This window comes from Colletotrichum orchidophilum, assembly GCF_001831195.1.
Source record: "Colletotrichum orchidophilum strain IMI 309357 chromosome Unknown Scaffold_139.1, whole genome shotgun sequence".
Lineage (NCBI taxonomy): Eukaryota > Fungi > Ascomycota > Sordariomycetes > Glomerellales > Glomerellaceae > Colletotrichum > Colletotrichum orchidophilum.
In genome coordinates this window covers 1422-27569 of record NW_019173095.1, presented here as the reverse complement: position 1 = coordinate 27569, position 26148 = coordinate 1422, and the positions used below count along the sequence as shown (strand labels likewise).

At 53.7% G+C, this 26148-nt stretch overlaps 5 protein-coding genes across 5 annotated transcripts; 3 read left to right on the top strand and 2 right to left on the bottom strand.

Moving 5' to 3' along the window:
* Window positions 1-2505: 2505 nt before the first annotated feature.
* On the top strand, window positions 2506-3300 carry CORC01_11981 (uncharacterized protein; the record flags this gene model as incomplete). The annotated part of the gene is made up of 4 exons (XM_022623603.1): window positions 2506-2653; window positions 2687-3081; window positions 3138-3197; window positions 3268-3300. The coding sequence occupies 4 exons, from the start codon at window positions 2506-2508 to the stop codon at window positions 3298-3300; spliced, it is 636 nt and encodes a 211-aa protein (XP_022469868.1).
* Window positions 3301-4320: 1020 nt separating this feature from the next.
* CORC01_11980 (histone deacetylase interacting) lies at window positions 4321-9366 on the top strand (the record flags this gene model as incomplete). Its single annotated transcript, XM_022623602.1, has 6 exons — window positions 4321-4959; window positions 5340-5440; window positions 5487-6090; window positions 6169-7017; window positions 7068-8768; window positions 8821-9366. 6 exons carry the CDS (start codon window positions 4321-4323, stop codon window positions 9364-9366), a joined length of 4440 nt encoding a protein of 1479 aa, XP_022469867.1.
* Window positions 9367-10666: 1300 nt separating this feature from the next.
* Window positions 10667-12074, bottom strand: CORC01_11979 (acetyl-CoA acetyltransferase; the record flags this gene model as incomplete). The annotated part of the gene is made up of 4 exons (XM_022623601.1): window positions 10667-11678; window positions 11747-11822; window positions 11887-11936; window positions 12010-12074. The coding sequence occupies 4 exons, from the start codon at window positions 12072-12074 to the stop codon at window positions 10667-10669; spliced, it is 1203 nt and encodes a 400-aa protein (XP_022469866.1).
* Window positions 12075-12594: 520 nt separating this feature from the next.
* Window positions 12595-16121, top strand: CORC01_11978 (elongation factor Tu GTP binding domain-containing protein; the record flags this gene model as incomplete). Its single annotated transcript, XM_022623600.1, has 5 exons — window positions 12595-12614; window positions 12675-12814; window positions 12863-15006; window positions 15061-15148; window positions 15559-16121. The coding sequence occupies 5 exons, from the start codon at window positions 12595-12597 to the stop codon at window positions 16119-16121; spliced, it is 2955 nt and encodes a 984-aa protein (XP_022469865.1).
* Window positions 16122-24513: 8392 nt separating this feature from the next.
* On the bottom strand, window positions 24514-25502 carry CORC01_11977 (uncharacterized protein; the record flags this gene model as incomplete). The annotated part of the gene is made up of 2 exons (XM_022623599.1): window positions 24514-24890; window positions 25265-25502. The coding sequence occupies 2 exons, from the start codon at window positions 25500-25502 to the stop codon at window positions 24514-24516; spliced, it is 615 nt and encodes a 204-aa protein (XP_022469864.1).
* Between the last annotated feature and the right edge of the window lie 646 nt (window positions 25503-26148).

Genomic DNA, 26148 nt, shown 5'->3' with positions numbered 1-26148 from the left:
TGGTCTGAGTTGGGGGTCGGGGAAGGGGACGGTCTGGGGCCTGGGGGAGGAGAATTGGCGTTACTAAACGGGGACGGAAGGAACGTACCAGTAAGAATGAGCCTTTTGGTCAAGCAGTGGCAGTGGCCCGAGGGATAGGTACAAAGAAACAATGGCCCTTCCTCCCCCACTTTTCTCCTTTGGGAAGACTGTGGGGAAGCCGAGATCGACGAGAGAGGGAGAGACAGAGACTCTTCCTACGCTGTTGTTATTTCCCCAATTGCGCATCGCGAGAAAAGTTTTGTCCACAACGTATTTACGACCGGCAATTGCGCTCGGTCTGCGGAGAACTCTGCAACTGAAGTGCTTTGGTGGCACAGAGGACCCCAGGCAACCCGTTGGCTTCTCGCAGTATTTCTGGCCGAGACGGGGCCTGCGTTCGCCTCCCTCGGTGGTGGACCGCGACGTGCGAAACTGGGGGAAACTGTGGGGGACGTCTAAAAGTTTCCAATTCCCCGTCGGGCTGGTTTGCTGCTAAGGTCCCGTCTATTACTGCCTTAGGACTTGGGCACCTCCGCGAACGGATCCCATACGGTATCTCACGCTGACCAACGGAAGAGGAGGCATTAGAGATGTCGAAGCCGTTCGACCCCAAAAACCTCGTGATGCGCTTGAGGCTTTTGAGAAGGGATGGCAGACGGGCTACCTGCCCGGCCTTAGCTCTCCAACTACAATGTTATGTGGACTTTCACGAGTCAGATTTGGAGTAAGCTGCCGCAGGAAAGGCTATGAAGAATTTGTTGTGACAGTTTCAGGCTCTCCTCGAGCCATTGCCTCTGACATGTGAAGGCCGCTCGCTTTCCACTTCCACCCAAGGTGCATTGCGCTTTCACAGTCACGGGCAACCCTCGTGCCCAAGCTGATGCTGACTGACCTCCAACTGTTCTCTTGTCTGAGAGGCTCGAACCAAGATATTCCGAACTAAGGTCTCCCGTCAATCTCTAACAGCACTGGCGTTGCCTTCCCGCCCCCACAAGCGTGGCCAAGGCCAACCACATGCCTCGTGTCAAAAGGTGAACGGGTAATCGAAGACTCAAGGTGAATCCTCACGGGCATAACCCGTCCATGGGACACGTTCCAAAACCCTTCTCCAGCCCCTCCAGACTGTGCACTCACTCGCGCAGCACTTGCGACTTGCGCCTTGCGTCGAGGCTGCGGCTGGTCGAGCACAACTGAGGCGCCGTCAAATCTTGACGAGCGAGCTAGTCAAATCTACAGGCTACCAGTAGTCTCACGGTCTCACATTCTCACAGTCTGACCCCGTCCCACCGATCCCCCACACAAGAAGTGGGCGGCGAACAACAGGTCAGATGATTGATCGGTCCGGAACTTTTAGCACCTGACCGAGGATCTGCCATTGCATCTTCCCCCAGCCGGCCCAGCTCGCATTACCGTCCCCTCTTTTGGAGCCGCTGCCGGGCGACCAACTCTTGGTCTGCATTCCAGCTTGCCTCCGCACTTGCACGAATACAATTCCCACCCTGTCTCACGGGCCATATCCGATCTAAGGACTCTTTTGGGGGCTGAGCTGGCTGGTCTGGGGAACCCAGGCCGTAGGTAGGTAAGGCTTTTCGCATGTGAAAGGGGGCATCTTGGGGAAAGCGCAGTATGGGCAAAGCCTGGATGTGTCAGGTGTTCTCTTCTTTGACTGCTGACGGTAAGGGAAGTATCCGTAAAGCTTCGCAATTTGCCACCTACCCAGCCGACTTTGTTTCAATTCAACTTCTCATGATTCATGAGAATCTCAAAACCATGGTGATGGTGGTCTTCCCTTCCATCGCGTTGATGGCTGATGTTGGGGGCAATCCTCGACATTACCAATGTTTCCCCCGTTCAAATGCTGCAACAATTCTCGGTGGCCCTTTCGCGCATCCATCCTCACCCGCCCAGAAACCCGCGGATTGAGTAAATTGTGGAGAACGCTGCCTGTCTCCGCAAAAGCTCGTTTTGTGTGACAAAAGGTTCCGGAGGCCCCTGAGTAGTAGAGTGACATTAGCAGCCGTCTTCGGTGTATCTCTGCGAGTGCGGTCGTCTATCAGGAATCCAGGTTCTGAAGCCTGCGTTAGCTACAGCACCATGAATACATCTTCGGAAAGTAATTCTTTAGCCCTCGCCAATAGAGCATCGCGAGTCGGGGTGCAATGCCCAGCCTGCGGTGGTGTCGTTTAGTACCACAGCGAGTCGCGGGTGCCACTCCGTATTGCTGCAGGCGGAGAGCACCGCTGTCATGCGTATTGTCGGAGCATGGATGATGTCATCCTGCGATGCAGCCAATCGCAGTCCTGACATTTCCAAAATCTGGTGCCATGGGGAAATCCAAGGCGCAAAGCCGCATCATGCGCGAGGTGACGCGCGCCATCAGTGGCTTTCAAGCCAGTGCACCTGGGTTGCTGCACTCGTTAGATGCGCCCACGGGAATCTTAATTCGACACACAAATCCCATCCGAGCCAGAAGGAAGAAGCACCATGAGACGGCCCACCGCTACATTACTTCTTCTGACCTGCACCGCGGTAACGGCACAGCTTAGATCCCTCCCCGTCGAACGCTCCGGCCTCTACGCACCCCGCTTCTTCCACCAGAAACCCATCGTCGCGGACCCCCCCTTGGGCCCAGCCATGCCGCCGCCGCCGTCAGGCCCTTCCGACGCCGAACCCCGGCCGCCACCGGCCCAGGACGGCGTGAGGCTCTCCGACGTCATGGGCCGTGACAGGAGCATAAATGTCTTCGCCGGCTTCACGCGCGACATCGAATCCGCCTCGCGCCGCCTGGACGACCAGGAGCGCAACACCACCGTGCTGGCGCCCCTCAACTCAGCTGTCGAGAGACTGCCGCGGAAGCCCTGGGAGGACCCCAAGGACTACCAGCAACTTGGCGAAGACGCCTATGAGGGCGATGATGGTAGGGACAAGGCGCAGAAGAACATTCAGCGCTTCGTCGAGGCGCACATGGTTGGTATGAGTCCCTGGCCGGAGAACAAAAAGGCCAAGACGATAGGTGACGACAGAGACGTATGGTGGGAAACCAAGGACGGTACCAAATTTGTGAGAACAGCCCATGTTTCTCGTAGCTCTCAGACGGGAACTAACAAATCTTCCAGATCCAACCCGGCAACATTGAGGTTGTAAGTGTAGCTAGCACAGCTGCCAACGGCGAAGTGGTACGTTTTCCCACCCCTTTCAAAATCGTACCATTTGCCTCTCTGGACCCGCAAGTAACGCTGCAAATAGTGGATTATCAAGGAGGTACGGAATTATGTCTAGGTAGTTGGACTTTTGGGTTTGAACGAGGGCTTGCCGGACTGGCCTGGGCATTAGTGGTTGATTGACGAAGAGCAAACGGATACCCGGGCAGCATATAACAATTCAAGACGTCTACGATTTCTCATTCCTGGTGGACGGAAGAGACAAGCAATCATAAGCGTTTGGAACTACGACTACCTGTGAAAGCAAAATGTCGTTCCGATTAAACAGCGACTCATGGTGGGAGCTATTTGGGCAACCCAGTTCAACACCTTTCTGCCCGCCCCTGGCAGTGACCCAGAAACTTGGAACTCGAGCATTTCGCCACCTTGAATCGATCGACGGTGGTTTCGATCCGTCCAGGCCTGGAACTGGTGGACGTATTTTCTCCTTGTTAGGGACCTTAGCACGATATAATCCTGCAACCCCCCGGGCAACAATTGGATGTCGTTGAATTGGGCTACAAGTAACCGCAGGAGTGCAAGGAAAATCCTCACATTACAAAGTCCCGTCTACAGCGTTAACAAGAATAAGCGCCTTCAGAATATGGGATGAAAAAAAGCTACTAGGTTACCCTTAGGACTGCCTTTCCCCCAAATCGGAGATAAGGTAGAAAGTGGATCAAGAAAGATAGCATCGCTATCTCCACGTGATACGGCTTCTTCCGTACCCGGGGGCTGTATTCCAATCAGCCGCGAAGGGGTTGGAACAGCAGCTACCAAGCTCGTATACCACCACGGATTTTCTCTACGTGACGTCTTCATAAATCTACGATACTATAATCTGAGATAAGGCGCTTGATCCCCATGTAGACAATATACCATCGGTAGCACCAGTCTGTAAGTGTCTTCAACTTCGACACGATTCCCTACCGCTGAGGACTGGCGGCCGACGCAAAGCTTGCGCGGTTGCAGAGTCCAGCCACCCCCCCTCAGACTCTTCAGCGCGCAACTTTTGACAACCCCTCTACTTCCTCCATACTCTCTACCTTGAACAAACGCGTCGCTGACCATCGAACGGAAGAGGACGATCGATCTCAGGATGATGAGCGGGAAACCCGCTGACGAGGTGGACGCCTACGAGCGCGAAGCCGAAAATCGTCGTCGTCTCCAAGAAGCCGAAGAAATGGAACGACGCGAACAAGAACAGGCCGAAAGACGTCGCCGGGACGGCTACCCCCCGGGCCCTCCCCATCACAGCAACGCTGGCTCCATTCCCATACATCAACCCGTTGCATCTCGTGCGATGGGCGCAATCCATAGCCCCGGCGGCCTGCTTGCGAACCACGGCTCAGGCTCTTCCGGGCCTCCCATGTCACTCGGCGCCCCCTCGGGGCCTGGCGCGAACTTCGGCGGCCCCCTTCAACCCGATAACAGCAGACCTCCGCAACACGGCGGTCCGAACAACCCCAATACCCAGCACCAAATGTTCGCACCGATCCCGCACACGACTGTCCCTCCCAACAACTCCCTAGGCGCTGCCAGCGGTGGTCCACCTGTTTTCGGAGGACCGCTGCAGCAGCGCGAGGGCCAACCACCGATGCAACAAGGGCCGCCATTCGGTGGCAATGGTGGAAATAGCGGCAATGCTGCTCCCGGCGCGGCTGGTGGTCAGACTCAAGTGCCGCCTGGCCAGCAAGGCCAAGGTGGCATTGCTCAAGGCCAACAGCCCATCTTGAACGTAAGTTGAATCAAGTCATTTGTACACTTGCGAGATGAGAAGGCGAGCTTTGCCAATGCTCTTACCTGTGGCTGGACCATTCAAAGTGGAAACCGATGTGGGCTGGTGCGCCGATACGGTGCATGCTTTGTCTAGGCAGGATGCAGTGCCCCCCCGCGTGCATATTCCGTCCTTCCATCTCGCTACATCCAGTTGCTCCTCGTCTTCATCATCATTCCATCCCTCCAATTTCCCTCCAAAGCCATGCGCATCACACCCTTCTCTATGTAGGCTGCAAACCAAATGCAGCCGCGGTCATGGAGCCCGTCATAGTCAAAGTAAAGCTTGGATCAGAGTTTGAAATTTGATTGTCAAGAGCAAGAGCTAACTATTAATGGTAGGATGCCTTGACGTATCTCGACCAGGTCAAGGTACAGTTCCACGACCAGCCAGACGTGTACAATCGGTTCCTCGACATTATGAAAGACTTCAAAAGCCAGGCGTAGGTGATTCATCCGTTGTTCAGGTGACACAACTGATCAGAACAGCATTGACACTCCCGGCGTCATCAATCGCGTCTCGGAGCTTTTCGCTGGCCATCCCAACTTGATCCAGGGCTTCAACACCTTCCTGCCGCCAGGGTATCGGATTGAGTGCGGCGCCGGCAACGACCCTAACACCATCAGGGTTACGACGCCTATGGGCACAACCGTTCAATCCATTGCAGGCAGAGGAACGCAGGTCGAAGGCCACCCACACCCCAATGGAGCTTCGCAACCGCTCTTTCCCCAGCGCGGAAACAACTGGCAGCAGCAGCAGCCGCCGCCGCAGCAGCAACAACCGCCACCCCCCCAGCAGCCTCAGCACAGCATCGAGAGCCCTGAAGCCAACTTCAGTGCACCGGCATTTATGAACCAGGGCCACGTTGCGCCTTTCGAAGGTCCTGGAGGTCAGCAACGTGGTCCTCCGGCGCAGGGCGCTGCGCACGCGAACAACGCGCAACAGCCGCCTCGCAATGCCCATACGCCAACTCCGGTTGCGGGACCCGCAAATGTGAATGGTGCCACCAACCAGCAGCAACAACAGGCAAATATGGAACGCCGTGGTCCCGTAGAGTTTAACCATGCCATCAGCTACGTGAACAAAATCAAGGTCAGTCTAACTGGACTTCTTTTTCCTTCCTTCTCATACCCCCTCAGGCTGAGGCCTCGCGCACTAACCACGCCGCAGAACCGCTTTCAGGACAAGCCTGAGATTTACAAACAATTCCTTGAAATTCTCCAGACTTATCAGCGCGAACAAAAACCGATTCAGGACGTGTACGCCCAAGTCACGACCTTGTTTCACACTGCACCTGATCTACTCGAAGATTTCAAGCAGTTCTTGCCCGAATCTGCTGGACAAGGAAAGGGAACACCAGGCCGACCTGGCGATGAGCTCCCACCTGGCCCTGGCCCGAACCAGACACCCCAACCGACCATGAGCGGCCAGAAAATGCCTCCCTTGGGCAGCTTTGCTCCTCCCAGTGCTTCCAAAGAGAACAATAAGAAGCGACCAAGGACAGACAAACAGACGCCCGTTCCTGCGCCGCCTGTTGTCGAAACTGTGGTCCCAGCTAACCGAGCTGCTGCTGGCGCTCCTCCTTCCGCGGCCGTGAACAACAAGCGAACCAAGTTGTCACATAACAAGGCTTTGGCTACAGATGCTCCCGCAGTTGAGCCGACGCTGACGCCGATATTACCGGAGCCTCTAGGACCTCCTGCGTCAACCACCTCCAACTCTGACGAAATCGCCTTCTTTGAGAAGGTCAAGAAATACCTGAGCAACAAAACCGCTTTTAACGAATTCCTCAAAGTCTGTAACCTGTTTAGTCAATCCATTATTGACCGGAATACAGTGTTCCACAAGGGCAGCGTTTTCTTTGCCGCAAATCCCGAGCTTCTGGGTTTCTGGAAGGCATTCCTCAAGTATGAACCGCACGACGAGATTGTCGATAATAGACCCGCACCCCCTAGCGGCAAAGTATCGTTGAGTAACTGCCGAGGCTACGGTCCCAGTTATCGTCTTCTTCCCAAGAGGGTATGTCACTCAAAGTTTCGTCTCAGTTGCACACGCTAATCGTTTTCCAGGAGCGTCTCAAGCCTTGCAGCGGCCGCGATGAACTTTGCAATTCCGTATTAAACGACGATTGGGCCTCGCATCCAACTTGGGCCTCCGAGGATTCCGGATTCGTCGCTCATCGCAAGAATGGTTTCGAGGAGGGATTGCACCGAATCGAGGAGGAACGCCACGATTACGACTTTAACATTGAAGCAAACCTCAAATGCATCCAGCTCCTTGAGCCCGTTGCCCAGCAAATCAGCGTCATGTCGCCTTTGGAGAGAGAGCATTTCCAGATGCCGCAGGCCTTGGCCGGACACAGCACCTCGGTCTTCAAGCGCGTCTGCAAGAAGATTTATGGTGAAAAGGGCCCCGAAGTTGTCAACGACTTGTTCAACAACCCGCTGAATGTGGTCCCGATAGTTTTGACCAGAATGAAGCAAAAGGACGAGGAATGGCGCTTCTCGCAGCGTGAGTGGGAGAAGGTGTGGCATGCGCAAGTTGAGCATATGCACCTCAAGAGCCTCGACCACATGGGCATTCTTGTCAAGCAGACCGATAAAAGGAACCTATCAGCTAAACACCTCGTCGACGTCATCAAGACCAAGGCCGAGGAGCAGAGGCGCCAGCGCAGCTTGAAGGGCAAAGCTCCACGTCATCAATTGGTCTGGGACTTCAACGATAAGAAGGTCGTCGTTGAGCTGCTTCGTCTGATGATGCTCTATACCGTCAGCAGCGGCCAGCACAGCGTGCCAGAGAAGGAGCGCATTGCCTACTTCTTCGAGACCTTCATCCCCGCATTTTTTGATATTCCCGAAGAAGACCTGGAGGGTCGTCTGCCGAGGCTGCAGGATGTATCGGAAGAAGACGAGACTGAGGAGGCCGTCCCTACCGAACTCACCAACGGCCGCAGCCGTCGTGCTGGCAGAAGAGGTGATTTGCTTCGCGGCGTGCTTGACCCTGGTCGCAACGGCTCCAAGCCCCGTGCACAAAAGGAGGGAAGCGCGGCATCTGGTAGCAAAGAGACGACACCTGAAGTTGGGTCGGCTAACGAGGAGGAGATGCCTGATGCTCCGGAGGACGGCGCTGGCCCCGATGTGTCGAACGATCGCTGGATGCCAATTGTCCCGCAGCCCATTGTCACGATTGGGGACGACGCGCTTTTGACTGCTGATGGCGAGCTGAAGGCTGATGGGTTCTTCTCCCGGCCTTGGCACAACTTCTTCTGCAACCAGACAATCTTCGTCTTCTTCAACGTGTTCCAGACGATTTACACTCGTCTTAGGGACGTCAAGGAGAGTAAGGAGAGCGTCGTCGAAGAGGTCAACAGAGTCAACCGACCCCGTCCCGCAAAGGACATCGGGTTGGCTGACAACACTCTCAACTACTTTGGTCCTCAAGACGACCCTGAGAGCTTCTGGCCGAAGACCTTGGAGCTCGTTGAGGAATATATTACTGGCGATATCGACGAAGTTCGGTACCAGGATGTTCTGCGTCACTACTACCTTAAGAGTGGCTGGAAGCTGTACACCATTCAGGACCTTCTCAAGACGCTGTGCCGTCTTGCTCTCACATGCAGCAGCACTGACGCGAAAGAGAAGACTCCGGACCTCATTCAACAGTACCTCCACAGCCGGGAGAAGGAGGAGACAAACTACCAGTCAGAGATTGCTGCCCGCAAGTACGCAGAGAAGTGCGTCAAGGACGGCGAGATGTTTGTCATCTGTTGGGTAAGTCTAACCAATTATCACTATTACTGTCTTTTTCTAACATATTTTGCAGTTCCCACTCAAGTCGGAAGCCTCTGTTCGTTGGCTGCAACGTGAAGACACCACCTTCTACATGGACGAGATGAAGGCCAAGGATCGCTGGCAATACTACATCTCGTCCTTCATTCAGGTCGAGCCGACAGAAGGTGTACCGCGGCATAAGTTGCAAAAGACGGTGTTGGCCCGTAACTTGCCTTCCAGCGACGAGAAGTTTGAAGATAGCCACATTCCCAAGCCCATTTCGTTCGACGAAGACCTTTCTATCAGCATATGTCTGAACTCGAGCAAGATGGTGTGGAAGGCCGGTACATCTGAATACTTTGTCTACGACAACGTTCCCAAGGACAAAGAGGGGCAGGAGCGACACCTCGAGAGGCTCAAGAACGCAAGCAACAAACGCGACACTAAGCTCCGCGAGAAGTTTGTCTTCAACAGCCCCTGGATGAAGGGCATGAGCCAGTCAGACGTCCAAAAGTCCAACGAGGGTTGGTCAAAGTGGCTCAAAGATGGCGTCGCACCCACCCCCGAAGCAGGGGACGCAATGGACACCGCAGAGTGAGATGGTTCCGTTGGATCCATTTTCTCAAGGGGCGGGCGCGATTTCCAGCTTAGATGCTTTGGCGAAGAAGGTGGTAGCAACAATGTGTGAGATTGGAGACAAAGATGGGCGAAGGCTGAGAGTCCAGATTACGAAGATACCAGGCGGCATAGCGGTGCAGAGCGGCATGGCTGCCATGTTAACCCCAACTTTACATGGATTTGTCTCTCTTGATGCCTTAACCACGACCATGAAGCGTGGGACGGGCTGGCATGGGATGGCGCGGGAAAGGTCCGGCGTTAGTTGACATTGGTTTTTCTAATTTTCGCCTTCATTTTCGGAACGAGGAGCAGAGTGAGAAATCGGTAGATAGTCTTTCCCTTTTGGACGTGTTTGGGGGAAGGTGGGGATGGTAAGCTTTTCGCGACTACTCTCGTCTTGAGATGCCCCCTTCGCGACTCAGTGCTTTCCAGACTTTTTTCTTCTACGAGTTGTACAATAGCTGTAGTTGCGCATAAAGGAAAAAGTTTTGCAAGCCTATCTCGAATTAAGATGCCGTATCCGTACTCTGTAGACTGGTGGAACCTGCACTTCGAACTGTCAAGTCCCACAAGGCATAAGACCCAACTAGAAGAGAGACAGAGTTCCACACCTCGGGGCCGATATCGCGGCGCTAGAGCTTGCTGGCTATGTTACTCACAAAGCTTCTTCACATCGTGAACACTGCAGGAAAAACACAGCCACAGGTGTACCGCGTGTGGGGTTTATCAGATCATCTAATCAGCGAAATCTCCCAGGATCTATCCGAGAACGGTGAGAGAGAAACAAAAAGGAGAAGGGAAAAAAGACGCAAATCACGGCAACCAAGTGGGAACTGTGTCTTAGTCTCTAGTGAGGAACAAGTTTGCATTCGTCGAATTCGTGGTATTAGGTAAAAAGATTTGCAATGGCCGCCCATTGCGTTATATCTAAAACGTTGGTATACTGTCACTTTTTTTTTTCCTTCCCTTTTTCTTTCTTTCTTTCTCTTTTTGGTCTAGGAGACCCGCACATCGGTCATGCACTGTGACAGGAAGAAATAGCTGTGTCCCGTCAAGTTCCTGCACCAGGCAGCGTGTAAGAGAATGAGCGTCACATGCGGTACAGCCGCCGACTCTGGTCTCTGTACCTAAGTGTGCGTGTGCGCTCGACGGGGCCACGGCCCCACATCCTCGCCGAGTCAATTACTTTGATTCGGACCGCACGACACCTCGGAGCTCCGAGACTTCTAACTTTTAAGGGAAGTAAAATCTTGAATTTTGCTGTGCTTTTGAGTATCCGTCTATTGCAGGTTCTCAATGACAATGGCGGAGGCACCGCCGCCGCCGTTGCAAATACCGGCAACCCCAATCTTGGCCTTCTTCTCCCGGAGGACGGTTGAAAGGGTGGTGACGATGCGAGCGCCGGAGCAACCGAGGGGGTGTCCGATGGCGACGGAGCCGCCAAAGACGTTGACGGTCTCAGGGTCGAGGTTCAAGAGCTTAATGTTGGCGAGGGCGACGACGGAGAATGCCTCATTGATCTCGTAAAAGTCAACATCCTTCTCGGTGAGGCCGGCGTGCTTGATGGCCTTGGGGATGGCCAGCGCGGGGGCGATGGTGAAGCGCTCGGGCTCGCGGGCGGCGTCGGCCCAGCCGCGGATCTTGGCGATCGGGGTAACGCCGAGCTCCTTGACCTTGGCCTCAGACATGAGGACCACGGCGGCGGCGCCGTCGTTGAGAGGGGCCGCGTTGGGGGCGGTGACAGTGCCGCCGTTGGGGATGAAGGCCGGGCGCATGGCCTTGAGCTTGTCGACGTTGAGGTTCTTGACCTCGTCATCGCGGTCGACCTTGATAGCGGGCTTGCCACGGCCGCCGGAAACCTCGATGGGAGCAATTTCCTTGGAGAAGACGCCGGCCTCGGTGGCGGCCTGGGCCTTCTGGTAGGTCTTAATGGCGTACTCGTCCTGCTGCTCACGGGTGAAGTCATGCTCCTTGGCGCAGAGCTCAGCGGCCATGCCCATATGCTCCTTCTTGCCGTAGGCGTCGGTGAGACCGTCCTTCAGGACACCATCGACGAGGGTCTGGTCGCCGTACTTGGCGCCGTTGCGGAGGACGGGAAGGTAGTGAGGGGTGTTGGTCATGGACTCGGTGCCACCGGCGACAACAATGTCGGCGTTACCGGTGAGGATAGTCTGGGCACCGAGGATAATAGCTTTCATTCCTGAGGCGCAGACCTTGTTGACGGTCGTGGCGGCGACGCCCTGCGAGAGGCCAGCTCCGAGAGCGCATTGGCGGGCGGGAGCCTGACCGAGGCTGGTTTAAGGTCAATACGTAAATATTGTGAGGATTATTATAATTCTTCGTGAATGTGCGAGACGTACTTGGCGGACAGGACATTGCCGTAGAAGACTTCCTCGACATCCTCAGGCTTGATCTGGGGGACTCGCTCGACAGCAGCTATGGAGGGGTAAATGTTAGCTTGCCCCCCGCGCTTCGGACTGTTGATAAGACATTTGCATACCCTTGATGGCGTGAGCACCCAGTTGAGTGGCGCTCAGGCTAGACAAAGAACTGGTAGGAAAGGAAACATTAGCTTCTTGTTCAAGCGGTCAACGTGATGCTTGTCGAGTGAGCTCATTCGTACCCCAAGAAGGAGCCAACGGGGGTTCTGGCGGCAGAAACGATGTAGACGGGGGGGAGGTTGGCCATTTTGAAGTTGGATGAAGTAGACTTTTTTGGTTTGGATATAAGAAAGAGAGTTTCTTCGAGGCTGAGCCGGGAGCCGTTCCTACTTAATAATGAAGAGAGAAGGAAACAAGCAGTTTTTTGTTGGGCAAAGTGTCACTAATCAGAAAGAGCTGCTTCTAATCCCCCTCGCCGCCTTTTTGGATGTTTGGTGGGGTTGCTCCGACCCTGCACCGCTCCGGTGGCCCTGTCCACAGCTGGGACCTTGTGGCGCAGCAGCTAAAGGTAAGGTATCCGCCGGAGGTCCCTGTCAGGTCCAAAGCACCACTGTACCCACTTCCTTAGCGTTGACCGTGCAACCAATTGGCGTAGCTTCAGCCACTCAGCCTTGCAGCCACACACAATATCTAGCCACATTACAGCCTTGCCAGAAACTTTGCGCCGCCGTCCTGCTAGGAGCGCGACTGTGTTTGGACTAGAACTTCAGCTGGTTCCTAGCAACCCACGACTAAAAAAATCTACTTTCGCACCGCTAGACGCCAATATGGATGACCTGTACGACGAGTAAGTATACAAGCATTTCAGCTAGCTGGTGAGACTGTTGGATTGACGCTTTCATGACAGGTTCGGTAACTTCATCGGCGAGGATGTCGGCTCTGAAGAGGCGTCTGAACGAGGGGCGGAGGGCGATTATGTCTATGGTGATGATGCCAGTGAAGCGCCCGCGCCAACTGGTCAAGAACTGATGGAAATTGATGGCAAGAGTAGCTTATTATTGTGCTGCTGGGGTCCCGACTAACCTAGGGGAACAGATGACGGCCCATCAAATGCGATTATCCTTCACGAGGATAAACAATACTACCCGACGGCACAACAAGTATACGGAGATGAAGTCGAAGTTTTGGTACGGGAGGAAGACGAGCAGCTACTCTCACAGCCGATCATAGCACCCGTCGAGCAGAAGAAGTTCAACATTGAAGAGGCCGACCTGCCACCCGTGTTTTTCGAGCGCAACTTCATGACGGACCTGATGAACTTCCCCGATCAAATACGGAATGTCGCATTGGCCGGACACCTCCACCATGGTAAGACGGCGTTCATGGACATGTTGGTGTTGGAGACCCACGATATTACCGACAGACTAGAGCGCCGGGTCGGCAAAAAGAGGGACGAGCAGCTCAGATATACCGACGTCCACATTGTCGAGCGAGAAAGAGGCGTGTCGATCAAGGCTTCGCCCATGAGCTTGGTGCTCCCGAGTTCCAAAGGAAAGTCTCACCTGGTCAACATTTTGGATACCCCTGGCCACGTCAACTTCGTTGACGAGGTTGCGGCCAGTCTGAGACTAGCCGACGGAGTCTGCTTGGTTGTCGATGTTGTGGAGGGCGTTCAGGTCAACACGGAGCAGATCATTAAGCATGCCGTTCTTGAGGACATACCGCTGACGCTCATTGTCAACAAGATGGACCGCCTCATCTTGGAGCTAAAGCTGCCGCCCAAGGATGCCTACTTCAAGCTCAAGCATGTCATCGAAGAGGTCAACACGGTAATCGAGAACACAATCCCGGGTAAGGGCGAAGCAAGGCGGATTAGCCCTGAGAAAGGCAATGTGCTGTTTGCCTGCACAGACATGGGTTGGTGCTTCACTCTGCAGTCATTCGCGAAGATGTACGCCGATACCTACGGCGGCATCAATACGGAGGATTTCGCAAAGAGATTATGGGGCGATATTTACTTCAACCCCGAGAAGCGGAACTTCACGCGCAAGCCGCTCGAGACCCGCTCGAGTCGGTCCTTCGTCAACTTCGTCCTGGAGCCCATTTACAAGATCTTTACGCACACAATCAGCGACAGCCCCGAGGATCTGAAGGTTGTCTTGGGCAGCCTCGGCATTACCTTGAAGCCTTCTCAGTACAAGGCTGACGCCAAGGTGCTGTTGAAGCTGGTGTGCGAGCAGTTCTTTGGGCCCTCAACCGGATTCGTCGATATGATTGTGAGCCACATTCCTTCGCCTGACCAGTCTGCGGAGAAGTACTTGGAAAAGTACTATACAGGGCCTCTGGACTCGAAGCTGGCCGAATCCATGAAGGCTTGCAACCAAGACGGTCCGCTAGTAGTTCATGTAACAAAGCTGTTCAGCACAGCAGACGCCAAAAGCTTTTATTCATTTGGTCGAGTACTTAGTGGCACGGCTCGTCCTGGCATGCAAGTCCGAGTTCTTGGAGAGGGATACTCGATAGATGATGATGAAGACATGGCCATGGCAACAGTTTCCGATGTTTTCATTGGAGAGTCGAGATACAACATTCCGACAGACGGCGTGCCGGCGGGCAACTACGTACTACTTGGCGGAGTTGACAACTCCATCGTCAAAACGGCGACACTCATCCCGCTGAAGCTCGAAGATGACGAGGATCCTTACATTTTCAAGCCTGTCACACATTTCACGGAGTCTGTTCTCAAGGTGGCTGTCGAGCCCATCAATCCATCAGAACTCCCCAAGATGCTTGATGGTCTGCGAAAAATTCAGAAGAGCTATCCGCTGATCACCACAAAAGTTGAGGAATCAGGAGAGCACATTGTCTTGGGTACCGGCGAGTTATACATGGACTGTGTTCTCCATGACCTGAGACGTCTCTACGCCGATATGGAGATCAAGATTTCCGACCCCGTTACTCGTTTCTGCGAGACCGTCGTTGAACAGTCAGCGACCAAATGCTACGCCATCACGCCCAATAAGAAGAATAAGATCACAATGGTTGCCGAGCAGCTGGACAAGGGCATCTCGGAAGACATTGAGTCAGGCAGGGTCAAGATCAGGGACCCTATTCGTAAGACAGCCAAGTACTTCGAAGACACGTATGGATGGGACAAGCTGGCGGCGAGAAGCATCTGGGCATTCGGCCCCGATGAGATGGGCCCTAACATTTTGCAGGACGACACGTTGCCCTCAGAGGTAATGCATTTTTCAAAGCTTCATAGGAGCAGGCAATGTACTGACGGGATGCAGGTTGACAAGAAGCTCCTGACGACGGTCAAGGAGACCATCCGCCAAGGCTTCAGCTGGGCAACCAGAGAAGGGCCCCTGTGTGAAGAACGTAAGTACTTACTTCCCTCACTCCTTGCTTCCATCCGCCTCCTGTCTGTTGTCTGGTCCTTGGAGCGTGCCAGCTATCCTGCCACAAGTCCCCGACCAGGCGGGACTAGCCCCAAGGAGGGTCCTACACTTGGAGCCGGGGTTGTGGTTGGGTTTTGGGGCATGGCTTGCATTCGCAGCGAGACCGTGGTCTCCTCATCTTACTCCAACCTGCCAAAGCAAAACCTGCCAAAGCAAAACCTGCTTCTGCGCACGAGACCTCATTCAACAACCATGCCTTTTAGGGGGGGCTGTGGTCGACCGGGGATGGGGGCACGGCCCTTAGCAGATATCCAGTCCCCACATCAGGCCATTCCCCAGCCTTTGCTCACTCACCGGTAACCAACCGCTAACGATACCTGCTTGCAACAGCCATTCGAAATACAAAGTTCAGGATCACAGATGTGTCGTTGGCGTCGGAAGCTATCTTCCGGGGAGGCGGTCAGATCATCCCCACTTCTAGGCGGGCCTGCTACTCTTCGTTCCTGATGGCCTCTCCTCGACTGATGGAGCCTTTGTACTCCGTCTCTGTGACTGGCCCTGAAGACTCCGCAACAGAGGTCTATACAACACTGGCTAGGCGCCGTGGTCACGTCCTCCAGGATGGTCCTGTGGCCGGCACCCCTCTCTACCGCGTCAACGGTCTGATTCCCGTCATCGACTCGTTCGGTTTTGAGACAGACCTGCGCATCAAGACCAAGGGCATGGCCATGGTCAGCTTGACGTTTGACAGTTGGAGCATCGTGCCAGGTGATCCTCTTGACAAGGAGGTCATTCTGCGGCCGTTGCAGCCGGCTAGCGCGCAAGCCACGGCGAGAGACTTTGTGCTGAAGACGAGAAGGAGAAAGGGTCTCAGCGAGGATGTGAGCGTGGCCACCTTCCTTGAGCCAGAGTTCTACCAAAGCCTCATGGAGAGTGGCGCTCTTGGCGACTAAGGGGTGAATTCACTAGCGTGTGGAGGAATAGCAGCAGCATGCAGGAATGTAACAAGGTCAGCGGTTCTAACACTGCGGCTGTTGAGATAGTGCGGCCAGGCGCTTGCGTGTGGGCCGGTGGTCATGCAAGTCGCTGAACAAGGCTCAGAGCAGGAAGCGAATGCCTCGCATGGAACAGGCAGCGGGGTTGTGACATCTGTGAATAGATGAACCGGCCATGAGACAACCTGGACTCGGGCCGTCGTGTACACCAAGAATTTTTGAGAAATGGGGGACGAGCGTCTTTCGCTTTTCTAAAAGGTGGCATCTGGTTTCGTACAGGTAGATTGTGCTGTTCCCCGCTTGGTGCCCATGCTTGAAGACGGGGTCTAGACCAGCCAGGCGAAAACGGCGTAATGATATATGCAGAGGGGGCGGGCGTGTTTCGATCCCCGATCTCTGTATCCTTTAAAGAAAGATTTGGTAGGATATGTCTCTAGTTCTACTGGGAATGAATGGTATGTGTGTATGTATGTATTTGTTCCTTCGGACGCCTTGCAGGCCCCGGGGCTCTCCCAAGACAAGGAGCTCGGATCGTCGTCCGGTGTGCCGGACGAGTCCGCTTGAACATGTGTGCGGCTTTGCCGTCTATCCGATGTTGATGAAGCATTCGCTCATGCCCGGGTGTCAAAATACCTTTTGTCAGCCCTGAAATAGAACGAATTGAGCAACTAACTGTTTGTTCCATCGCAGACGCTACCAGATAGATAGAAATATGTTCCTATTCAGCAAGATGTTCTGCGAGGGTGTGTAATCAGTCGCTATGTCTGAGTCATGTCTTCTATACTCACTCACTCGCCTCTCGAACGAAACTGACTGACTGACGCACCCGATGTTGGGCAGGACATATCTCATTTCAATCAACTCAAGTGACGATAATGGCTCTGACAAATGGAGTCACGTAAAAGATCAAAAGATAAATTGCCCAGAGGCGGATTCGAACCGCCGTCAACACGGATCGCTGTATAGAAGAACCACAACGTATCATCCTAACCAACTAGACGATCTGGGCGAATTTTGAGGAAGCGGAGAAACCGGGTCCTGCTTGATGCTCTCCGGGCCGCGAGGGACCCATCTAGCGAGCGAGCCGCACAGCGGGAAAGTCCCGCATCGCATTGAATGGGGCCGCAGCTCACAGATTACTACTTACTTCCTATCTTGTGCAGTAGCGAACTGCAATTACAGACCTTCTTAGTATCTCTTACATTTGTTTTGTACGAAATTGTGAGCAAATGAGTTCTTCTTGCACATAGAACTAGCCATTGTTGTGTTGGCAACTTCTTCTTAGGTTCCTAACTTGCCCTCCGCATTTGGTCCCCTCTCACTCGACGTGGATGGCGACAAAGGCATGGACGCAGTCACATATGCTTCTATTGCCTGGTCTGATTCAGAAATCGCCCTCTGTGCGATCAAATACAAATTGGCGACCCGGGTTGAGCCATTCTTGCGCTCGCATTGCTGGAGAAGTGGCGGGGTTTGAATGGGCCTGCCTGCCTGCCGGTCATGATGTTCCTTCTGGATTGAGGCTGTGAGAAAGAAGTGATCACTCGATCCTCGGTTTCTTCGGCTTCTAGACTGTCGACGTCTTCGGTTGACGCCATGTTGCTCTTCTTGGCAGAGAACCGAGTTGTAAAGAGCGCAGAGCTTATAGACCACAGCAACCCATCCTTCAAATCGTCTCCACTCATTCATCGCTTGACATGAGATGGATTCATTTTGCTTGGCTTATAACTAGCCGTCCCGCTTCATATCTGTTATTGCTCTCAAGAACGGCTCAAGAAACACAGATTTCCATCCTAGTCATGCCCGCGACGGCCCCTCGATACCGACCCCGGTTCGCGGAATGAGTGGCCGATGAACTAGCTCTGGGTTGGCTCGCAATACATTTCTTAGGTCTTTGAACTCATAATGATCTTTCCACCCTCCAGGTCGTCTTGACCTGTGATGCGTTAGTTCCTATGAGAACATTGATGAACAGCACATGAACACAAACCTTCAAGATGCCAGCCAACCTGGCCTTGGCTTATCGGATGGCTTCATATTCCCAGCGCTATTCTGAATATAGCTTTCTAGATAACGAAATATGCCAAAGAGGTGTCACCAACTTGATGTGATTGCCTAACGAGTTGGCATCTCTGAACGTGAAATGCGCAATAATCCTGAGCCACACATCACATGACCCTTCGGATACAGTCCACAGGCGTGTGATGGCAAGAGTGATACGAAGGGGATGTTCATATCTGTAAGGTACCTCGAGGGGGCCATGTGCCTTGGCAGATCCAACCGTCGTGAAACAAGTGCCATACCGCACCGCACAACCAAAATACCTTACCCCAGTCAACTCCAGAAATGAAACGAAACCTATGTGACAATCTCAGCCACCCTTTCAATCGTCCTGACACTTTGGATCAGCGGTGTCCCACAGTTCTAGCCCAGCTTACGAGGTTTCCCTTCCAAAAAGGGCCGACGGCATTCTTCGATATCGATTCGGGAAAGTATCGACGCGGCGAGACCGTTTTGAACTAATCTGGGGAGGACAGCACCTAGTACATTCCAGCCTGGTTGCCTGGCAGTCAAACGACAAGGAAGACAGCACTGCCCCAGTTTGAGCCGACGTCCAAGTTATATCGAAACTCAAGTTTTCAGAAAAAGCACGCCTTCAATACATACCTTGTCCAACCAGAAACACACAGCGGAACATTATGATACTGATGAAAGGCCGAACCTGGAGCCCCATCCGACTTCCCCGACAAGCGAGTCCAATCCCATCGCCGTGGCCGGTCATACGGAACGCCGATCAACCGGGGGTCGTCGAACGGCGGGCGGTCGAGAAAACCCTCCAGCAAAAGCTTACTGCGAACCCCCGCAACCCGGAAGGGAAGTTGACAGCTATTACCTCGCCATCCAACAGCCGGCCATCGAACCCCGCCGTCGCATTCCAAGTGCCTCTCTACAACGGATACCGAGGTACGGATATCTACCTACACTAACTTGAATGCGGAGTTTCATTCTTCCAATCTTGCCAGACTTACGGATTGCATCGCCCCTCCTTGACTCCCTCTCCCGGTCCTTCAGGTTGTATTCAGGGCCCATTTTTGCAAGCCCCAGCCATCTCACCTTCCAGTGGATTGGACCCTGGCACCAACAGCCGACAACACACCGACCATACTCCAGCCCTCCCTTATGGCCGTTAGAGATAGACCCAGGCTTCTTTGGGAGGGGGAGGGGGGAAGGGGGGGCAAGAGTCGACATCAAAAGACGCACACACCTGCTTGCTTAGGTCCGAATGCGAGCCTGTCAATTGTCCCCTAGGACGATCCCCTAGAACGGGATCAAGATTGACACAGATTGGCATCTCCGTGATCAACACGTCAACAACCGCGGCTGTAGCCGACGTGGGCCAGCTCTCCAACAGAACAGCTGGAACGTCGTCCGTTGTCAACTTTGTCACCACTAACTACCTCCACCGTCCGTTCTTGCACCAAAAGCCCTACTTGCCAACCGCCACCAATGGCTGCTACGGTGCATCAATCAGCAGGCATGCGGGGGATCAAGCCCCCCCACATCCCAATCTAATTTAATGATATAGAGGGAAAATCCCGGAGGAAACCTTCAGAGTCTCACTCCAAGCACTCCGTAACTCCACTGACGTCGCATAGCAGCATTGCGGAACACCACGGCACCACCGCGCTACTGGCAAATTCTCGGCCGGTACTTGTTTGTCTAGTGTACTAGACGGAAAGTGTGGAGGCGGTTCCCAAAGTACCGGCTGGTGCTAACGTACGGGATAGCAAAGTTCTATTGGCGGCGACGGCGGCGGCATGCGTCGCGAACGGCTCGGCGGTCCTCCCCCCCTGGTAAAGTTTCGATCATCCAACTCTAAGCCACGCGAGCGAACGCAAGGAGGATGGAAAAGAAGGAACAAGCTCGCACGGATAGTAGAAGTTTTGCTGATTAATTCTGACGAAGCAGATCCTTAATGCTGCCTTGTGACGGTGACATCCAAAGCCCATGTGGGGGACGGGGGACCCTTCAACTAGACGGTGAACTGACTCCCTCTCTCTCTCCCTCTCTCGCGCGCGCGCGCGCGCTCTCTTCAATTTGACTTCCACATGGCTGCTCGCAGCGGTAAAGAATATCCGTGTGCGTAATTACTTATTCCCTTGCTGCTGTGCATGTTGGATCTGAACGTGTACGAGCCTTGGACAGCTCGAACTGCTTCGCAATCTTCCACCTTTTTTTTTTCCTTTTATCGCCAAGATGACGATGCCATTAGGGGCCGAACTCTATCGTGGCCCCTCATGCCAGCTTCTCTCTTGCGCGTCATACTCTATAGCCTCATGCGTGACTTGCGCAGAAGAGCACACACTCAGGAATTTTATGCGATTACTATGAGGACTTTTCCTGCTGTTGCGGATGCGTGTTCACTTGCCGGACCTCAAACAACATCGGTAGTTCCGTATTGCGCCACACCCCCCCACCCCCAAAAGAAGGGTGTGTTCACGCAAGTCGATCTGACAAGACTGACAAAGGACCGTGTGTGTCTGATGTGTATGCGAGCGCCTCGGCAGAGCAAACGCATGGAACATTCTTTGGAACAAGAGGGAATGACCGAATCCGCGTGTACGGAGTAGTACGACGAATTGCTTGTTGCGCCTGCCCCTTTGCTGCATAGTCAGGGAAAAAGCGCAAACGTTAAATCCCATTCATAGGGGCGGGCAAACGCCCCAAACCTACGGGTCAACCCTGTTGAACCCAAAACCTAGAGGAAAACCGGATGGCGTGTGGTAGGCCCTGATGCTTTTTTACCATCTCTTTGCTACCCTGGAAATCGGAGTTAATATTGAGTACGCGGCACCGGTGCAACCTCTCTTTACCTGGTGGGCATTTTTAGACTTTGTTGAACAGGGCCGCTACCCTTCGTTGAGCAAGACAAGTGATAGAGAGATATAGGTAGGCAGATGCTCCCAGAGACACCGAGAGAGAATACACGTACCATACGGATATAGTGGACTATTGGGCTGGGTCAGGGATTGGAGGAGGATCGGCAGCCTCCGGCCGGCCGATGGCATGCTGTCTTTTGCCTTGCTTCCTCGTACTTCACCTTGGTGATTCTGTTACCGACACAGTCGCAGGAAAAGAGAGTGAGAGAGTATATCCGTAAGATCAACGATATCATAGAGCATGCTACACCAGGAAAGTCTAGCGGCTAAAGGCCGGATTGAAGAAAGGCACATTGTCCGCATCAGAGATAGGAGCCAGTTCGTGTCTAGAAGCTTGCGTAAAAGGCAATTGGTCAGCAAACACGACGAGGAAACCGCCGATCCATCACCCATCATCGCCACACCTCGCAAAATGATGCTGCCTCGCAATATGCAAGGAGACACACACATACGCACGCACACACCTCATCTGCTACACATTGCTGCAAGTCACGCTCATCAGCCGACATACTTTGACACCAAAAGACGCTTCCACCAAAGATCTGAAGGTCCCCTTGCTTGTCGGCTTGCCCACCGCCACCACCACCACCACCACGTTTCCTCCTCCTGCTTCTTCCACTCCCCTTGTCCCCCCCCTATCCACCCCCCAACTTGACCCAACCACCATCAGTACCGTACCACCTGCCGGAAACTGGGGAAACAGTGTGGGCTCTGAATAGAAACAGCTAGCCTGAGGGTTTTTGCTACCTGCCCAGTTTGAACTGGTGCTGTGATGACCTTTCGGCACATATCGAACCCCTACCCTACCTTTAACCGGCACAGCAACTCTCTCTCTTTCTCTCACCCACCACCCCCTGTGTCTCCCCCAGGAACCCCCATTTCTCAACAGTTTTCCTTGGTAACTTCCTTTCTCGAGGGACTGGTGCCTCATCCAAACCCCAGCTTCTCAAATAGGGAGCTGGGAGCTCATGTCTTGGCATATTCTGCGGCGTCCTTCGCCCGTCATCGCGTGTCGGAAGTGCGCCACAACGCTTCACGTTGTCAAAACCAGTAGATACTCGTGTGGAGATAATCAAAGACGTCCTTCTGTAACTAGACTATAATGTGAGGCTGGGAGAGAAGTGACATGTGCAGATATCCCGCGCTTCTATGGCGGACCTTCCGCCTCGAAGGCATCGAGTGGTCGGCATGGTACCTAAACATGGGCGATGCGTGACATCAGTCCTCCAAGTGACTTACACGCATTGTCGAAACCACTACTTGCTTGCCGTTCTGGTAATAAAAGACATCGACACTTGGAAACCCGTTCAATGCCATGTAACACAACGGAAAAGCGCCAAGTGTACATGGGAGAAGAACGTACACTCGCCGTTGATGGATCCCCAAGGTTCGTCCAGAACAGCGTCGACGGCATCACCATCACCATCACCGACATTGACAAGGAAAACGAGACAGACACATGGCATGGGCCTAAACGGACACTTGCTTCGCCCGCGACGATCGTGTAACCACAACACGTGTAGAACGATAAATAGAGCTTGGGCCACGGAAGGCTCGGGATTTCGGGCAGATCGGACGGGATGCGAAATCGAATCCTCCCTCCTCGTCCTCTCACCAAGAGGGGAAAGAGAGAGACCAAAGAGAGAAACAGGAGACTTTTGGTGGGAAGGCCTCCATCTCGGCCGTAGGTAATTCCATAGAACGGACGGCATGCGGCATCTACACCAATCCCTTCATCACCTCCGGCTCCCCCCGCGCGGCGCCGGCACCCTATCAACTCGAACGCAGCAGCGCCCTTTTGTGTAGTGTGTGTGTGTTGTTTGCTCGACCGATTGAACCAGTTACCATGCTCCGGACGGCGGGATTGCATTTTTCCAACCTAAGGTAGAGAAAGGATCAGGGCGTAGAGCTCAGGGGGTGAAGGAAGTTGTCCGTAAAAGTAAGCAGCTTGCTCATGTTCTGCTCATCTTTAGAGTTTCGCGCGAAGTGGACATTGGGCCGAATTATTAGATCCTTCTTCCCACGGTTGGGATCCCCTCAGCACCGTCGGAGGAGTCTCATGTTGAGTACGGGTTATGTGTGGATGCGGAATTTCAGCTACAGGGTATAATACTTTGCACGGTTGCGGTACAGCGGGGGGCTGCCATGGGCCATGGCTTCTGATTCATCCAAGGTTCCTTTGCGCCATCCTCTTTGTGCCGTTGAGGGAGGATGGGGAGGGACGTTGGCAACTCGGGCGCCACAATGTAACGCCATGGCAAGTCTTTTATGCACTCGCCGCTCATGGGAGAAAGATGAAATCATGAAAAAGTTGGTCAGATAGGCTTTTCAATCAAAGCCTTCAATATTTGCAGATCTTCATACGTCAGACATCCATCCGATGGTCCCTGAATGTCTATTCGACCACATCAGACCCTGGCTAACAATCCGGCTCGGTAAAGTTCTGCTGAACGTTTCCTGTGTCGCCCCTCGGGTGGCGGAGGAGGACCCTTGAGATTGGTAAGCAAGTCGGCTGTCGCGGTAAGCGGCGTCGCGGATGTTCTCGGTGTCTTGATCAGCTACCCACACAGAAACCTCGCGTGTGTTTATCAACGGTCTATATGGGCCTTCGATATAGCGTTGCATCCTGATTCAACGGCGTCAGATTGGGTGAAGAAGCCACTTGAGAGGGAAAAGACACATCCCTGGCAATCAGGTAGGAAAAACTGATTGATCCATTAACTCAAAGTTTTTGATCTTGCTAGCAGCTGCTATCATGTAAACGAGCTACTCCGACAATCCGAATCGTCAGTGCTCGCTGGCATTGCTTGCCCTCCAGAGTCTGACGAAAAATCACCAACGACATTCGTACGGACCAACACACAGGCCAAGCCTTACCAACATGTGTGAGCAATTCCACCGCCCGCACAGCCCTACTCGGAATCTTGCCGCGGGTTGAAAGAGTCATGAGTCGATCCCGCCGGGACCCTGTTTTCCGACTTTCTCAAGGGCCAGAGAGGTGGAGGTTCGAAGTAACGTTTCTTTGGCCGGCTACCATATCCGCGCTTAGGCGAAAATGGAGATCGTTTCCCACTGTGTGCCTGTCGATCAATTTCCTGCAGAGAAGCCCCCCAATGCCGGGGTGAAATGTAGGCCCTCCGTGGCAAAAAATCGATTAATTCTCCAGCCAAGCACCCAAGGTGGTAATGACTTGGTCAAAAAAACCAGTGCAGAATGTCGATCGTCTATTTTTAAGGACTGCCTCCATGACTAGTGCCCATTCGGTGGATTGCTTGGGTGAGCCCTGGGCTCAGTATATTCTCCCGACGCATTGCCCCATTGGACGTTATGCTTCAGAACATGACAGACGTTGAGATTCGTGACCAAGGGGCATTAGCCCGTGTCTCTGAATCCGAGAGTTGATTCGCGGCTCAGACGCAGGTTTCGAGCATCTTATCGAGAACTCCCTTCAGCGTATCATTCTCTAGCGCGGCGGCGACTCGCTCCTTGTCACTGAGCTGCTTGTTTACTTGGTCGTCTTGCGCATGCGCATTCTCTTTGACCCTAACGTCGACCCGCCAGTTGGGAGGAAGTGCCTTCTCTAAGCGGACGCGAACACCCAGCCCAAGCACGGTGGCGAGAGAGCAGTGGGAGACAGTTGGCGTCAACTCGACCAAGACCTGGACCAACTTGTTGGAGTCCATGGCCTGGTGGGGAGCAGGGCTGATATGAATATCAGGCAGGTTGACAACGGCCAGTTGTCCCAGGGAGAGGGGGTGCTCTGGATCTGAGATAGTCGATATCAAGTCTATGAAACGTCAGTCGCGTGATTCTCCCAAGGAATATGATATTGGCACAGGAAGGTGTCGTAGAAGTTCATTCGCAAAGAATGGCATTCCAAGCGTGGAGTGTTAAGGCAATACCAGGGGAATGAGCATCTATGAGCGCCATTCATCGAGTAGTGAAGACGACGCGCGAATGCAACATCCACTTGATGAAGTACACAGTCTCATGAGTGGCTGGTCTGCTACAGGTGGCGCTTGCCTAACCATACAGGACCGTGCTTGAGACCCTCAGCAGACAGGGCCAGGCTGGGTTGGAGATCATGGCATGCGTCTCCCAATATCTGATAAGAGAACCACACCGTAGAAGAACAGGGTGACAATAGGAAAAAGTCCTCACCGTAGATTTCTTGTTCATCAATGGGTTCTTCCGCCCACTGAGCAAGGTCGTCATCCGGCTCAGACCAGAGTGAGTTGTCATCACAGAAAGGTGCCGAAAGGTACCACGGTTTAGCGAAGATGACATCGTCGAACTTATGGAATGGGCCGCTCTTGGGTGCTTCACGCTTGCTCTGACGCGTCGGCATCTGGGCCGCGCTCAGGATGGTCGGGTTCGCATTGTCGAGATCTTTGTCCATTGTGTCAAAGTATCCGTGCTCGTCGCTTGTCCAGAATGAAATCCAAGTCGCTAGTCTGATTAAGTCGCCGCCCCAGCGAAGCACAATCAGTGTGGGCCCCAACCTGGTTCTCTTCTTCGATCTCGTGCTCTCTCTCTCTCTCTCTCGCGCTTTCTCAATGAGGTTTCCGAATACCACCAGAACCTCGAGTTACGAGCAGGGAAGGAGCAGTGGGGGCAAAAGAGATAGCCTTATCAAAGGTTCGGTTTTTTCCTTGCCTCGACCCCTGCTTATTCGGTAGCGGCGGATGGGACAATGAAATGATGATGTTGGTCAAATGGCGTCAATCTTGCAGGTTCGCAATACGATCCTTTTTTCGGCGTTCCCTGTCAACGGTTGGAGTGGATTGCCGGCGGGTTGATTGATGATGGACGTTGCTGTGGATGGGAAAGAAATGACATGGCATGAGAGAGTCAATAATTTTAGCCAAGTGCCCCAGGCCGACCCCGCCTAGTGGACGAGGATTAGATAAGCGACCGCGTGCTTAGCGGTACGGCGCCGGGCGCATGAATCACCAATCTCAGACTGATGGAAAGCACTCTGGAGTATTGCCCCTCAGTTGCCGAATCGAGTCATCGACTGCGGGGCCGTCCCATCTTCAGAGCCG